This window comes from Canis lupus, chromosome 29 (assembly GCF_048164855.1).
Source record: "Canis lupus baileyi chromosome 29, mCanLup2.hap1, whole genome shotgun sequence".
In the NCBI taxonomy this organism is placed as follows: domain Eukaryota; kingdom Metazoa; phylum Chordata; class Mammalia; order Carnivora; family Canidae; genus Canis; species Canis lupus.
This window is the reverse complement of record NC_132866.1, coordinates 5,649,018-5,666,418: the sequence shown is the minus strand read 5'-3', so window position 1 is coordinate 5,666,418 and position 17,401 is coordinate 5,649,018. Positions and strand designations below refer to the sequence as shown.

The 17,401-nt window shown below is 48.4% G+C and overlaps 1 protein-coding gene across 19 annotated transcripts in view; it reads right to left on the bottom strand.

The window, feature by feature from the left end:
* C29H10orf90 (chromosome 29 C10orf90 homolog) overlaps positions 1-17,401 on the bottom strand; it is a 214,542-nt gene that overhangs the window by 48,071 nt on the left and 149,070 nt on the right. For all 19 annotated transcript variants that reach the window (XR_012020427.1, XR_012020423.1, XR_012020419.1 and 16 more), the window contains one exon: positions 12,860-13,832. Coding sequence is in view for 8 of the 19 variants with exons in the window: in XM_072804902.1 (XP_072661003.1) it covers positions 12,860-13,832 (973 nt within the window). In the remaining 11 variants the exon portion in view is untranslated. The remainder of the gene's footprint in view (positions 1-12,859; positions 13,833-17,401) is intronic.

The window sequence follows — 17,401 nt, the reverse complement described above, 5'->3', positions numbered from 1 at the left end:
ACCTTTTCCCTTCATTCCAGCCAACTTAGATATCAGTACCTGGGAAAGATAAGACCAAGCCTGAACACCAAACATCGCCCTAAGACCCTGCATGTTTACAAGAGACAGGTCTCGAAGTTGCCTGGATTTTCTGGTAACGTGGAAGGAGAAACATCAGGGGCTGCACAGACCAAATGTCCTGAGAGGGAAGAGTCACTCAGAAGACACACAGCTCTAGGATCAGGGAGTGTGGAGTTGTCACTCCTTGTGGGGCCCCCCCAGAAATGGCATTGTGTAATATGAGTGATCCCCTCCCTTAATGTAGGCTCGTGACACAACACACCAAAGCACAGTGAAGACCGAGGTAGTCCCACAGAAGATCAAAATGATGCAGTCCTTGTACCCAAATGTTTCAACTAATCAAAACAACCTGGACTTCTCTAGCTTTTGTCGCCAACTTCTGAGTCTATAGAAAACCGCCACCTAAGAGGCCAGTTTATATAGTCCTCACCCAGACTCTGAGTTTTACTCTGAGTTCCTACAGGGCATTTATCACAAGAATGGGAGTGGGGAAGGGCAGGCATTTGGGGGAGCAGGTTCTCACTGTGCGTGGCCTGACAAAGGCTCCTACAGAGGGAACCTCTGTCCTGTGCAACTGCACTTCAGGACCCCCAAACCTTGAAGAGTTTGACCATTATCCCCGGAAAGCAGAGGATCATGATGCACACAGCGGAAGGGACATGCTGTCCTCCAGACAGAACTGTCCCTGAAGGGTAGTGGCATATGCCTCACCAAAATATGTCACTTTGCAGGAGCTGAGAGCAGCTGAGAAAAAGCCAGGAGAAGAAATGCTCTCTGCCCCCTCCCCATTTCCCTATTTGACTAAAAGCACAGCATAAATTTACAGAGGTGTCCCTCCTCCCCTCTCCAGCAGGAAGGACAGGAGTTAATCATCAGAGACAACTGCAGACGCATCAGCCAGGAGACAGCACCAGCAGAAGGGACATAACGAGCTCCAGCCTTACCTGGGATCCTCCCCGCCTTGCTGACCTTGGAAGCCTGACGCTGCTTTCTTTTGTCCTGTCATTTCTTCCCAGAACCATCGTCCTTGTTGAAGATCTACATAAGCCGGACTCTAGGCCGCTGTTCAGAGTCAGATTTCCCACGCATGCCCTTGCCCATGTACACACGTCAATAAACGGATTTGCTTTTCTCTGGTTAATCTGTTTTTTTTTTTATAGGGGCCCCAGAGAACACTTAGGAGGGTGGAGGGAAAATTATTTTCCATCCCCTACATCCTTCAGAAAAGAGCTCTTTACTGGAAAGACACTGGATTCCAGCACAGAGTCCAGTGTGGACCTTTTGAAAAAGTCCCTGGTGTGCCTGACACCCGCCCCTGGTTGAGAACATGTTTTCCACACTCTGGTGTTAGCTCCCAAGCCACAGGTGGCGGCCAGAATGTCCCCATGCGAACTGTGGTGGTTCATCCACAGGGATGCCCTCACCGGGCTCTGACCTAATCCAGGAAATAAATGATCCCGTGTAACAAATGGAGGACAATTGCTGCATTTAGCAACAAGCTATTGGGGCAGCATGGTTAAGATGACTTTCCAGGCTGGTCCTACCATCCTCATCTCTCCTTCCCCCAAAGTTAGTGGGGAGCACGGAAAATAAAGTTACATATTTTTTGGAAAGACTTGAGCTGCTTCTGCTTTAAGATAATGGGGAAAATAGGAGAGCTCACGAAGCCAGAGGAGTTAAACACACCACCACCTATTTCACACATTTTTCTTCCCTTTTCTTCAGGGTCACCCATTCCTGGACCACTTTTTCTTACAGAATTCACTGTTAGACCCATTCCTTCTTCCAAGATCCCGTCTACATGAATTTCCCACAGACAAGTCAGGTGGCACTGGGTCTAAAGATAATTATTTCCACTGCACACCCACTGTGCTCGGTCCTTGTGCACAAGGTCAGCAGCTAGCAGAGCCTGAACTGAAACTCAGATGAATCTCGTCCCCACACCCACGGTCTTCTGACGGTCACGTTCCCCTGACGATCACCGTTTAGATGGTAGCTCTGCAGTTGCCCAATTTAGAAGATCAGACCATTTATTCTGTGGTCAGCCCGCCACAGCCCTTGAAACCAGGTCTCTCAATGACCATTTCCTAAACAACGTGAGGACACAAGCCACTCATACAACTAAGGGAATGCCTCAGGGGAAAAAGCGGGGGGAAAAGCCTTTTCCCCCCCATAAAGACAGTTGAGGTAGCTGACATGAACAACTTTGAGAGATCATATAGATGTTGGGAAATGATCTGAACATCATAGTCGAGATTATTGGGGAAAACAATACAATCTCATCCAAATTTACCAAGACCTAAGTGAACACACACACAAAACCCTTCATAATGTTTTTGCAACACTGTCCCTAGGTTTTCTCTTTTAACATTAAATCAGATCATCTAAAGGATAATGAGAACTTGTTCCATGGTAATACTTACTGAGTTCTTGGAGGGAAACAACAGTTGGAAATTTTTTCCTGCTAAATTTTAAAACCAAGTGGGAATGCCATAGTTTTCACTTCACTTTTTTGCAACCTACCTCTGGACAATGAATCTTACATGGCTCCCCACCCGTTCTTGGCCAGAGAGGTTTTAGATATGTCCACAGGAAGAGGTGGTTTGAGGAAAGACAAGACAGCTGGCTTTTAAGGGACCCTGACATCAGCAAGGCTTTGTTGGGTCATCAAAATGGCCTGTCCTCCAACCAGCACACAAGTCCTGAGCAAGGGCTCTGTGCTGTGTAGCTCTCTGCTGGCTGTGGAGAGGTCAATGCCAAGACTCAGACCTGGATCCTGACCTCAAGCTCCATGCAATCTAGAGGAAGAAAATGGTCTTCAAAATATAGCAAATATATCATATTAATAGGCCATAAAAGTCCTGGGAGTTGGGTACTTAAGAGAAATGGCTGGACCAAGTGCTGAGGCTGTGTCTCAGTCTGGTGAGCAACAAGGACTGCTGAGCAGGCTGGTCTGTCATCACTGTGGGCTGTAAGGAGGTCTAGGCATAGAATACAGGGCCAACAGTCCTCAGCCATGGGGGATTTTGTTGTGCCCCCAACCAGGCAATGTCTGGAGATAATTGATTTGGTCACAACTGGGAGGGAGGGCTATTGGCACCAAGTGGGCAGAGGTCAGGGGTGCTGTTAACCCCCCACAGTGTACAGACAGCCCTTACAACAGAGAGTGATCTGGCCCCACATGTCTAGGCCTAGAAGAAAGGTTCTGAGGCCTAAAGAAGAAAGGTATGAGGTGCGGGGCCATGGGGACAGCCACAGCCAAGGTCGAGGTGAGAAGCAGGAACAAGGAATGCTCACCAGCAATCACAGAAATGCCAGCTCAAACCACAAGGCTGGAGTTTTCATCTTGGAATTTGCAGAACTTAGCAGATTGGTCCCTAATCTTGGCCAAGCACGTATACAGAAAGGGCCTTCACAACTGAGAAAAGAAGCTTCCACCTCGGCTTCTCCTGCAGTTGAATCTGGCACTGTGCCCCAAAACCTTAAAAGGTTGATACTCTCTGATCTAGATCTGCCAGTCAAAGGATTTTTTCCAAAAGGATGTAATCTAGCAAAGCCTTACACACCCAGTGTTCGCATTAATATTATTCCAAAAAGTGAAAAATGAGTAACAACTTTAAGGGCCAAGAATGAAGAAATAGTTAAATAAACTATGATATGTCCATAAAACTCACCATTTCAGTCAATAAAATGTTCTCTGTAAAGTACTGTTAATATCAGGAAATATTTATGACCTAGGGCTGAGTGGCAGAGACCCAGAGGAAAATCACATACGTAGCAGGATCTCAACTATTTAAAAGAAAAAAACATACATGCGTAAAAAACCTTGGAACAAATACACCAAAGTATTAACAATGATTATTAAGCTTTTTATTCTGCTTTTTTATTATTCTCAGTTGCCTGTAACGTATTAGTTTTATATCAGGAAAATAAATCCATCTGGGCATGGAAGTTCATGAAGGCAATAAAGAAAGGTATGGATAGGGGTGGTGGGGGTGGACACAGAGGCCAAGGGATGGCTGTGGGAGACTTTCGGCTTTTTCAGTGACCAAACATAGCAGCAAGGGACTGGGAAGGGGTTCAAAGATGACCCAGGCTTCTGAGCCTGGGGTCCAGGAGCTGAGACGACCATTACCAAGAATAGAAGCAAACAGAACTGAGCACAAAGGTGACCACGGTGGCCTGGGATGTGCCATCAGAGGCTGCAGAACACAGCCAGATGCGTGAGTGTGAAGCCTGCCCCTCCCTCCACAGTGAGCAGGTGCCTCTGTGCAAATCTGTTTACCTGGAACCTGAAGGTAAGCAATGTTCCCACCTCATGGCCTTTTAGAGCAGTAAAGGGATGAAAATGGTGAAGTACCTGGACCAGTGCCCGACAACACTAAGACCCCAATATGGAAAAGCTGGGGAGCTCATAGCACTACCACCCGATAGAAATGCTGCTGCTCCTTCCAGGCCCCAAATATTTGCATCCCAACCCTGTTCAGTCCCTGTCCCTCTCTTTCCTTGGGCCTTCTCAAACAATTCTGCAGCATAAAACACCAACTCTAGGAAGAAGCTTCCCAACCACACCTGTAGCCTAGAACATTCTCCAAAGCTCTAGATTCATGGGCCCAACCTCCAGCTTGCCCACTGCACCAGAAGGTTCCACTGACACTTCAAATGTATCCTGACCTTGTGGCACTCGGGGTCATCTCTGCTCCTCCTTGCATCCTCCCCATCTGGATGAAAACCTTCTTCCCTGTTATCCATAATACACAAACAACTCTTAAAGCTCAACAAGAAGAAAACAAACAATTCCAGTAAAACATGGGCCAAGACCTTAGCAGACACCTCACCAAAGGAGATACGCAGATGGCAAGTAAGCAGAAAGATGCTCCACAGAAAGATGCTCCATGTCATCAGGGAATTGCAAATTAAAACAACAGTGAGACACCGCTACACACCCATTAGGATGGCCACAATCCAGAAGGCTGACCACACCACATACTAGTGAGCATGAGGAGCAACAGAAGCCCTCACGCGTTGGCTGGCCGGAAGGCAAAATGGTACAGCTACTTTGGAAGACAGTTTGGCAGCTTCTTACAGAACTAAACACGCTCTGGGAAAGCTTTCTGTAAAAGTAAACAAACAGACCAACAAAAACTAAACATCCTCTGGCCATGCGATCTAGCAGTCACACTCCTTGGTATCTCCCCAAAGCAGTTGAAAACTTATGTCCACAGAAAAACCTGCGCACAGATGTTTACAGCAGCTTTATTCAACACTTAGAAGGAACCAAGATGTCCTTCAGCAGGTGGGCGGAGAAACTGTGCTCCATCCAGACGATGGAATATTATTCAGTGCTAAAAATATAAATAAATAAATAAATAAATAAATAAATAAATAAATAAATAAATAAATAAATAAATAAATAAAGTTGAGCTATCGAGTCACAAAAAGACATAGAGGAATCTTAAATGCATATTGCTAAGTGAAAGGAACCAACCTAGAAAGACAACGTACTGTAGGATTCCAACTACTGGACTTTCCAGAAATGGTGAAATACAGAGACAATAAAATGGTCAGTGGTTGCCAGGGGTTAGTGGGAGGGAGAGATGAATAGAGCACAGAGGATTTTTAGGGCAGTGAACTATTCCTTAGGCTACTACAGTGGTGGATACGGGTCACAGTCCCGTGTGTTTCAACCCACAGGAGGCACAGCCCCAGGAGAGCACCTACAGTAAACGACAGACTTTGTGTGATTGTAGTAGATCAATGTAGGTTCATTGACTGTGACAAACGTACCACTCAGTGGGGAGGTTGACAGTAGGGGAGGTTGCTGCATGCGTGGGATGTGGGATTTGTGGCAAATCTCCGCACCTTTCTCTCAAATTTGCCGTGAACCTAAAATTGCTCTAAGAACTAGTCCGTACACAAAAACACCACCACCTTCTCTGAATGCTTAAGCCAGAAATCCGGGTTCCACCTCCTCTGGCTTCTTCCTGAGCTCAGTGGTCCTCAAGGCCTGCGAGTTCCACCATCAGACTTCTCTCACCTCTGCAGCCCCCAGGATGGCTCTCAGGTGCACCACAGCTATGGCCTCACCTGCTTCCATCTCTCACCCTCTCTGAGAAGCAAGATGATCTTATTAAAGCATAAATTGCATCACACCATCTTGCTGCACTTAGGGTAAAATTTTAAATCCTTTTTCTGGTCTCTAAGCCCCTAACCCCACCTAGGACTGTGGCCCGGGCTCACATGGCCTCACTTACTATGTGGGAGGTGCACAGACCTTCTCAGCAACTCCAAAGTGTCATGACCCAAAGCTTTGGGACACAATGGCCCTTCTACTTACCATTCAAGAATCAATTCTTAAAAGGCTCCTCCTCAGAAAGTTCCTGCTAACGTCCCTTCTTCTCAATTAAGCCTGCCTTGTCAAACTCTCTTACAGTCATCACTACCCCCTAGAGCACTGACCGTGGTCTACAATCACACTTATTTTGGGGAGTCAGTTGGATGTCTGTCTTCCCCCTGGACCATAACCTGCATGCCAGGGAGACCATATCTAAGTTTTGTTTCAGTGTTATGGAACCAGAGCCTCACCCAGTGCCTGACACCGTGGCTGACACAATAAATGTCATGTGACTGAGGGAGGGTTGTCTAGATGGAACACTGGTCTGGCACTAGCAGGAAGTGCCGGGGCTGGACACATGCCTAAACCACTTAGTGGCAATGGCAGGTGGCACAGAAGTGCCTGATCCTGGGATCCCTGGGTGGCGCAGCGGTTTGGCGCCTGCCTTTGGCCCAGGGCGCGATCCTGGAGACCCGGGATCGAATCCCACATCAGGCTCCCAGTGCATGGAGCCTGCTTCTCCCTCGGCCTATGTCTCTGCCTCTCTCTCTCTCTCTGTGACTATCATAAATAAATAAAAATTGAAAAAAAATATTTTAAAAAAGAAGTGCCTGATCCTGCTGCTGACGTACAAAGAGGCAGGACAGCACGTGCCAACATTGAACCTTAGTGACACTGCATCTCTGGAGCGGGAGAAAAAAGAGTCAGAGAAAGCCAGGAGGGTACTGGTTGGGAAAGGTTGGGGCGAACCCAGAGTACGCAGGGCGCTGGAGGTCAAGGACGAGAGAGCTCTTCCCTTGGACTCTGAGCATCTTTCCTACATTCTGGGAGTTAACCTACAGAGATGATCCCCCCCCCCCATTCCACAGGTGGGACAATGGGAGACTTTGTAGGAAAAGGACCTGCCCAAAGTCACCCAGAGAGCCCGCCCCTGAGCAGGAGGTGGCATGCTTTTCCAGTGAAAGCCCAGAGAGCAAATACTATGGGCTTCATGGGTCACTCGGCCTCTGTCCCAACTAGTCAACTCTGCTGTCTAGTGAGGAAGCAGCCACAGAACAGCATGTGGAACAGCATGGCTGTGTCCCAAGGGAACCTGATTTCCAGAAACGGGTGGGTTCGGCCCCCTGGGCTGCAGTTTGCTAACCCCTGCGCTCCAGCTCCTGCTAGATACCAGGGGTCCCAGTTTAGCGGTCCCTTTGCCAGCTGATTCTAACACCCACTGGCTTGGTTTACTGTTGACAACAAAACAAAACACAAGAACTCATTCCACTCGATTCTTCTTGTGTAGCTCCATAAAACGTAAGAAGACACAGGCAGATAGTTCACCTGGTCCTCAACGGCGCTCCTTGTGATCATGGTCTAAATGTGGGCCAGCCCCTGGGAGACAACTCCCCATCCAGTTGGTCAAGGCAGCCTCAGGGGACGCCCCACAGGCACATCCGGTCGCTGTGGCACCACCAGCACACCTGATCATCCACAACCCTGCTGGCTTTTCCTTCCAAACAGTCAGCGTCTGGCCACCTTTCAGCACACCCACCACACCACCTGGTCCAAGTCGCTGCTCCTGCACCAGGACAATGTCCAGCACGCATTTACTGAATGAATGAATAAACATCAAGGTTGGGGAGCAAATTCTCCAGTATCCTCTTTGTTCAGGTGCTAAGGTCCACGCGCATGCCCCCACCTCACTGTCCCAGATCCAGCCATGCAAGATCCTTGAGGTGTTTTAGAGAAGTAGGAGGTCACAGACGAGAAAGGTAGATTAAAGGGGAGCATGGCCAGCTATGATGTGCACTGTGATGCCCTCGATCCCCCTCAGGAAAGAAGGAATGATTCCCCAGCTGCTGAGAGTCCACCAGGACCATGGCAAGCATCTGGCACAGAGAGCTGCCTCACTCCTCTGATGGGCCATCCCAAATTCAGAGTTCCCGCAGGCCTTCATTATGACCACATCACAGAGCGACTTCTCCCTCTGCCCATTCCTACTTTTTTCCCTTCCCATCCACAGATGCCAAGACCACTCCCTAATAAATGCCCGTTAACCTCCAGCTCAAAGTTGGGTTTCCAGAGAAGCCAACATGCAAGACTGGCAAACAGAGTAAAATTTGTTTTGGAGGATGAATGGTTTGGAGTTAGCAAATTTCAGCCAGTAGGCCAAATCGGGCCACTGCCTGTTTTTGTAAATAAAGCTTTATTAGGACATGTCCATGCTCATTTACTTATGCATTGTCTGTGGCTGCTTGAGTTGAGTAGTCACTACGGAAACCATCTGGCTCTTTACAATGAAAGATTGTAGACCCCAGTTCTAGATCATTAAAGGAAAATCGTATTTGTAAAAAAAAAAAAAAAAAAAAGAAAGAAAGAAAATAGTATTTGTAAAATAAGAGCTCCTCAAATGTTTTCTGGCTCCTGATAAGAAGTTCTCATGGGACTAAAGGAGCAGAACCCAATGCAGATTTCTCTGGTAGGCTTGACACGTATGCATATGGTCTATCATTTTCCCTTAGTGATGAAAGTGCTTTCTTCATGACATAAACCTCACTCGCTACCCATGTGTTAGATCATAGCATCAGAACACTGGTAGACACAGTAGACCTTTCACGATGCAGCAGGGATCCAGTCATTCCTCTCCAGTGAATCCTCTCCAACCATTCACACCATTGATCACCAGTGATGCTAAGCTCCACCAGGAACTTCTCAGACCAAGGCCACCAGCAGTCTGAGCACCAGCGCAGCATACTGAGACACAGAGTCTGCCACAGAACTTCAATGCTTGGGGCAAATAAAAAAAAAAGTACAAAGTCTCTTCTCCAAAAGCATCTAGTGAACATCAATGGATGTCTTGGGAACAGGAGAAAGCTTCAGATCTAGGCCACAGATGCAAAATGAAACTGGCAAGAAGTAACGTACCAAAGTCAATACTGTTTCAGGCATGCAACACCCAGCAAAGAGAACTATTCCTATCAATACTGTACATCCCATAGGACAGCACAGAGAATGGGATTTCAGGCTGGGAAGGATTTCTGAGCCAATAAGTTCCACCTGTACCAAATGATGTAGCTTAGTAACTTAATTAGAAATTAACTGGGTAACTCACTCTCCTAATAGATTCTGGCCACCAAATGCTACTATTACTCCCTATGTCCATGAGTGGTCTTCAAATATTCCCATCGTGGTGATAGTGGAGATGGGGCCCACTACTGAGTCTCCACCCAGCTAGCTGCTCTGCTTAGGGCTGTCATTGAGAGAGTACAGTCAGAGCCAAGCACAGGACTGTTCTCAGCTCCGACACTTAATGGCCATGTGGACTTGGGCAAATCATTTCATCTTCAAGCCTCCTTTGTCTTAGCTGCAAAATAGGGATAACGATACCATCTCTACAGAATGGTCTGAAGGATTCCAAGAAATGGACACAACCGATCAGTCAGGACCTGGCGTCTAGAACCTGCATGGTATATGCTACGGTCCTTGGTAGGATGAGTGCTGAAGACAATGAAACCCTTCCTGAGAGCAGAGCAGGGAGCTGTACAATGCCCATCCTGCGGGTGCCGGCGGGAGGCATACCGACAGTGGAGACACAAGGAATGACACAAGGAATGTGATGCCCCCGTAGACATGGCCTATCTCTACTGCACCAAATGTGTGAAAGTTTCCCATTTTCCCTAATCTTAGTAACCTTTCTGCATGTGTGCCCCGGAGACTCATTCTAGAACACAATGTATAGGACTTCCTGTCTGGTGACCTAATGACTAGAACTGAAACGGCCTCGCCTGTTTGTAGAACCTTCCAGACTGCACCTCCCTTGTGGCTGAATGTCAGCAAGGCGGCTGGAGAGGATGCTGCTCGCACAGGATCTGGGGATCCTTCAGATAAAAAGAATCAGATTCAGTAACTATGAAATACGAAGACCGCTAATAGCTTGTGTAGCCACAGGAGGTTGTCAAGAATGCCTCCGCCGAGATCCCCGTTCCAGACAGGAAACACAAACAGCTCCTCGGAGTTTTAATGAGCACTGTCCCTGTCAGAAAGCACTTGCAATAAGGCTAGAAAGCTCTGTCAAGACCGAAGGTCAGCAAGCTCACCATCGGAGGTCTGTGTAGATTAGCCCAGGACAGGCTGTGGCAGTTAAAGCCCATGGGCGGTGCTTATAAACCTCAGGCAAGAATTCAGTAGCATGGACAAGAAGCGTGTTCCTGTCACCTGGGAACAAATACATCCCCTTGCAAATGACTTTCTGAGTGAGAAAGTAGGAAAGTCTAGGGAGGGTTGTGTGAGTGACTGTGTCTATGTACGCATCTGAGGCATGTGCGCAAAATGGCGAGCTCAAGCTTCTGTAATTGGAGCTTGATGACTGAGGGACCCAGAGTCACATGGACACTCTCCCTCACAGATGTCACCTGTGGCAAGTAGAGCAGTTTTGTTTAATTTTTCCAAACTAGAGGGAATCTTCGAGAACACCAAATGCAACCCTTATCTAGCTACTCAGATGAAGAAAGGCTCGGAGAGTTGGGGTGGCCTGTCTACATTCACTGCACAAGAAAATAATAGACCAGCAACTTTCAAAAAGGTGACCCAGCCTCTGTGAATATATCTCCTCAAATGGTAGAATGAGGCCACATGATTCAGAGCCACCCACATGGAATCCTTGGGATCTGGAGTATATTCTGAGGGAAATCGGCCCATGGGAAGTGACTCATACTCTTTGCCTAAGAACATCAGTTACACGAGCAGTCATTCTACAAAGTCAAAATCAAATATCTTCTCTGCACCAAAACCAAATAAATTGGGGTGGGGGTGGGGGATTTTCTCTGCTCATGCTCCTTTCCCGTGAAACCAATGTTTGGGACCTGGCTCTAGGGATTTTTAAAGAGCCTTTGAGGAACATGCCATAAATCCAAAGGATTATTTCACATCATGAGACACAACATAAAGACAAGGATGTGCTTCAGTGGGGGTGGAGGGGACAGACATACAACAATGTAGGTTGTATGTTTCCGGAATCTTCATGGACCAGGAAGAGGAGATGGTTGACTCGGGCGATTTCTTTTTTTTTTTTTAAAGTTAGTTTGTTTATTTAATTTATTCATTCATTTATTTATTTATTTATTTATTTATGAGAGAGAGAGAGAGAGAGAGAGAGAGAGAGGGGGGGGGGCAGACACACAGGAGGAGGGAGAAGCAGGCTCCATGCACCAGGAGCCCGACGTGGGATTCGATCCCAGGTCTCCAGGATCGCGCCCTGGGCCAAAGGCAGGCACTAAACCGCTGAGCCACCCAGGGATCCCCTGACTCGGGTGATTTCTTAAGATACTGAGGCCCATCTTTGTAACATTGATCAGGGCTTACATCTTCCTTTTTGCAGTAAGTCTGTAAGACTCAGAAGCATTTCGATGGTCTAATCAACCTGAAAGGCACGTCAAATTGCCTTAAAAATCTCTGCGCATTCAATATACACACGCTTGTTAAAATTAATTACATCATTTACCATTTCTATGCACATTATAGCTTAAAATGTTTTACAGCCATTTTTATTAATTAATAAAGCCTTAATGGACGAAAATTATACCATAAAATTATTGTACGTATGCTGCATTTCCAGTTTTACTACTATTATCTTTAAATATTTTCCCCGAGTGGAAAGTCACTAATTCATAAATTAGAGTCTCTCTCGCTGAAAGTAAAACTGAAAATTGGAAGTTTTCTACAGAGAAAGAAATCTCGTGTCGGGCGAAGGCCTGTTTGCCCCTTCCTCATCTCTTAAGAAAGGTAAAGGGGTGCCCAGGGCTGCTGACATTGGGAAATCTGCCTTGCTCTGGCAGTGGCAGACCGAACAACAAATTCTAGCCGAGTTGCCCCAGAAAATTCCTGCTTTTGCTCTTTGACAGGGAAAGTCCCCAACTTTTTAAAGAAATGTCCCATAAGTACTAATCTCCCCCATGCACACACCTACACTGCCCCACGCGCGCGCACACACAGTTATGGACTGTATCTCTAAGAGCAATCCATAAATACCAACTGCCGGATTGAAAGGTAAAGAGGAGCAGGACTGTGGACCCTTCCAGATATGCAGATGTTCAGCCCAGAGACACAAAACCTCTAGGCGTGGACAGCACTTTGCTCTCTGCTGTTTTCCAGCGATGTGGCCCTAAAATAATTTCACCAGGGGGGCTAGCCTTTCCTGCTCACTATGCTACAGGGTCTGGAGCTATTGTTGGAGACAAGAGGGAAGGTCTCCCAGAATCTATAAAAGTATCTGTGAAAATCTAAGGCAGACTTGAACACTGAATTATCCATCGTCACCTTAGAGCAGAGCAGATAGAGTGAGGCTCCGGAGAACTGCTCCTTGAAATAAGTCACGGAGAAGAAAGTGGCCGCCCACCTTGGCGGGGGACTTGCACGGATGAGCTGACAGCCAGGGATCTGGACTTGGCAGCCCCACCTCCCCAGGACGGCAGCGCCACTCACCTGTCGCATAACTCCAGCCGGGAATGTGAATGGCCAGCTGGCTGGCACCACGCCCCGGGCCACAGTCTGGGTAGTCCTCTCTCCCTTTGCTTACAGTGACCTGATTAACTCCCACGTCCGAGAATGCTCGATCTTCTACCCGACGTGAGCCACTGCAAGGGCAGGCGGAGGGCCCCAGATGCACCTGCTCCAACGCTGGGTTTTCCTTCAAGAAACTTTCTTGCAAACCTGGGTTCCAGTGGCGGCCTGGCAGGTCTGGGCTCCTCTGGGTGAGCTCCTGCTTCAAGGCGCTGCAGAGGGGCGCCCCGTTAGCTGGGCCATCTGCTCCATCTGGCGTCAATCTGTGGGAACTGCAGCTCAGGTGGAGCGACAGGACCGACCTGTGCATTTTGGGGCCTGCACGTTGAGGCTGCTGAGCCGGGCCGGGGAGGGCCCCATCTAGGTAGCCGCCGGAGCTCGGGCACTGCTGGGACACCCTGAGGTGCACGCAGGAGCTGAACACCAGCGGCCCCTTCCCCGCCTGCGGGGCGCCGGGAGGAAAGGCGTCCTCCTGGTTGTCCTCCAGGTTGGTGACCCAGTACCCGTGGGCCTCGCACAGCCGGGGCTGCGTCTCGGGCACCTTCAGGCGCATCACAGAGCAGGTTCTGGAGAGCTCCGCGCAGGTGCACGGTCCCTGGTGCCCACGGGGCGCGGCGGGTGCACAGGGCTCCGCGAGCAGAGCGCCCTGGGCCTCCCATGCCAGGCTGCCGGCTGGGGGGCCCACGCGCCGGGCCGTGATGGTGATGGATGCGAAGCCCCTTGGGGGCCCAGGCTCCCCGGGAGGGAGGCCCACGGAGGCCTGCGGATGCGCGCGCGGGGCGGGAGCGCAGGGCACCTGCAGCGCAGCCCGGGTTGCCTTTGATTTATTCTCATCAATCAGCTGTGAAATGACTATGGATGAAATCATTTTTGTGTTTTGCGATGCCAGAGTCTCCTGCAAATGGAAAAAGATGGCAATTATTCACGCAGCCCATTGTCATGCAGGCAGTAAACGCTCCTCCAAGGGCCAAGAGGACGTCCTGAAGCGTGTTCTCCTCTAAGGCCTCCTGCCCCACACCTGATGCCTCCTCCCGGGCTCCCGAGGGCGGGAAACCCAGACCCATCTGTGAAACGGTTAAACATTCTGAAATCATTCCCCCCACCAACCAGGGGGAATTGGTTTTCTCTGCTGGGTGTCTATTGTTAGTTTATTTAATGATGTTCGGGTGGAAGGGGATCATCAAATTTGAATAATCCTCTCCACTAGGCCCGGGAACCCCTGAATACAGGTTCACAGCCTCATGGGGGAGGGAGGATGGAATTCTGGAGCTGGGCTGGGACCTGGGGCCGCAGGTTCATGTGGGGGGATGAGTTAGCCCTCCCCCCACTCTGCCTGCGTCCCCAACACAATCCTCTACCTTGGCTCCCCATGCTTGCCATGGTGGGGGTCAAATCCCAGACAGCCGAACAAAGGCAATCAAACACCCAAGCTGGACTTAACCTAGACTAACAGAGACCATGGGAATCACTAATCAGAAAGGGGGCGGAGGGGCGTTGGAAGAGACAGTGTGGTTGCTCTGCACCGCAGGGCTCAGGGGCACAGGCACAACCACCTCTGTCCAGTAGCGGGAGCAAGGTGTGCCACGCTTCCTTATCAGCAGAGCTGTGTCCTAGCAGTAAACTGCTAGTGTGTCCAAAACAATGTGCTGAGATTTTTAAATAAAGCATCTAACCAGGTCAATAGCAGGAGGAAGGATCTCTTCTGTCCTGGTTTTGTTTTTCATGTGTGCGTGGAGAACACTGCAGAAAGCTACGTGGGCGAGTGCGTAGTGCAGGCTCGCAGGCCCGGGGTCGGAGGCCCCCTTTTCGATGCTCCGTATTCTCCGTGCTTAAAAGGGACCCTTGCCTGAACCTGCATACGGTAACCACTCGATTCCCACCGGGAGCAGAGCCTTCTCGAGGAGTCCGGAGGCTTAATTGGTGCTCCGCAAGTAAGCAGCAATTCTCAAGCTGTAAGGGGCCTGGAATGCTAAGCACTGCAGGTTCCCAGGCTCCAGAGCTTCTGATTCTGTAGGTCTGTGGGTGGGGCCCCATCATGTGCATTTGAACCAACATCCCCGTGATTCTGATGCAGGTGATCCAGGGAATACACTTTGAAAAACGCCAACAACGGCTGGTCTTTTCAAGGAGGGGGAAGGGCTTGTGCTTGATGGGAATGAGAAAATTGTTCTCATTCCCTTAGATGTGTTAAGCACAAAATTTTCTTCAGGGCAGGATCAACACTTAGGCCACTAATGTAATGCTTTTCTCCACCTGGACTTTGGACAGGAGGCCTGGCACACGGGATCTTAGCACCTGAGGCTCATTGATTCTTACTGTTACCATGGGAAGGTGGTCAGCTACTCGGTTTTTCCTCCCCGCCCCCTCGCCCCTGTTTTTCACCATAGTCCCCATCACCTGACACATACTCAGATTTTAAAGATACATGGGAAGTTGCAAATTCAAAAGATAACAAGAGACAGGTGAAGAAGAAATAATCGTTTTAAAACTCACTTCATCTTTTTAAAAACCTAAATAGCACTGGCTACCTTTTTCCAGGTGGCTCACGAGAGCCAGGCTCTGCTTGAAACCTCCTTCAAGGTGGGGTCTCCTCTTCAGCGTTTCTCATGATACATAACAACCTGGGAGGCCCCCAACTGCCTCAGAATCCCTGGGGGTGGGGCCCGGGCATCAGTGCTTTTAGTTTCCAATGTGATTCCAGTGGGCAGGTGATGTTGAGAAGCAGCACCTGAGGCTTCTGAGGCACCTGTCTCTCCTTTCTAGGAGGCACTTTCCATGACTGTAGTTTACATATGAGAAAAGTGAAGTGCGTCTGGCACCAACCCCAGGCAGTTTGATTGGCACACAGTCCCTCTCTAGTTAATTTTACTTCTGAAATTAATTGCCTGTCCACCCTACCAGGTGCTTAATCGTACCTGGTAGGAATTCCTTTGACACAGGTCTCTGAAAGAAAAAGCCAATAGTCATCTTGGAAAGTGGGCTGTGTTGGTCTTATTTTATACTCTATAACAATGTTTCCCAAAGTTTGGGCCAGGGACCACTGGTGTAAAAAAAACATCTAGCATTGGGGTGGGGGTTAAAAATGTTGACTTCTGGGCTCTTCCCTCCCGCTCTCTAGGTGAAGGGTAAATCAGGATCTCTGGGGATATGGCCAAGAAGCCATGTTTTTAACCAGCTGCCAGGTGATTCTTCTGCACAGATAGGGTAGAAGAAATGCCAGGCTGGGATTCAGACCTCCTGGGGTCCATCCTGAGCACACGGTGGGGGAACACCCTGGGGCTACATTGGGGGTTTCGGGTACCACTATAGGAGGTCCTAAAGGCCCAGAAGGATAGGATGAAGAATTGCCCACCACCTCATTACCTTGGGCCTGGCAGGTGTAACTGTGACTTTGAGTCCATCAAATGCAAATAGATGAAGGAAGAACAATAACGAATGGCATGAATTTGAATGTAATTCTGAAGCTAGGGAGTTGCCTAGTATGTCAAGGTGACACTGCTCCTGAGGGAGAGATGCTGACAGAAACCCAGTTCCCAAGAAAAGTCTGGTTGCCTTCTCTGCCTTATAGGAAGTTTTGTAGATCAAAAACAATGAAGGATGTGAAACTACCTCTCAAAATATGAACATGATATGTAACCGCAGGGTGTGACATTTTCTGTGACTTAGCAGAAATCAGAGGACATCTGATGGATTCAAACCTCCAGATGAGTGAGGGGGTACTTATAATGAATGCATCTGTGTTTATTTGAATTACATAAGTGGAGATAACCTATCACATACCCAATACTTTGAAATGTTGTCAATGTGAATATAGAATGAATGAAAGCTTTCTAGACGTAAATTCTGTCGTTATAACATAGAGTCATGATCAACCCATTTTTTTCATGAACTCATCAGACATATCTATTGAGCTTCTTCAACAGGAAACTGAGGAAACTTCTTGACCCCATGGAGTTAACAAATGGGAGAGAACACCAAGCAGGGATTGTGGTTGTCAGGACTGGAATTATTGGTTAAGTTTTACTATGTTTTCTTGAGGTGCTCTCACCCAGCTTTGACAAAAGCCCCAACGGACAACTGAGAGAAACTAAAAAAGAAACACTTTCCTCTTTGCTCGTCAATTCACATCCTACTCTTGTATGGGAAGTTCTATTTAGCAGATCCTATTTTCTCATTAAGCTCCATTAAATCATTAAAGATAAGGTCCAACCTCTTAAAAATCCGGCAGCCATAACACAGCACCATAGTCTGGGTGGCTTAAAACCAGAAATTTTATTTTGTCACAATTCTGGAGGCTGGAAGTCAGAGAGCAAGGAGCCGGCATGGTGGGTTCCTTCTGAGTCTTCTCCCCGTGTCTTCACATTGTCTTCCCTCAGCGTGTGACTATGTCCCAACATCCTCCTGTTGTAAGGGTGTCGGTCGTATTGGATAAGGCCCACCTTGCTGACCTCATTTAACCTCAAT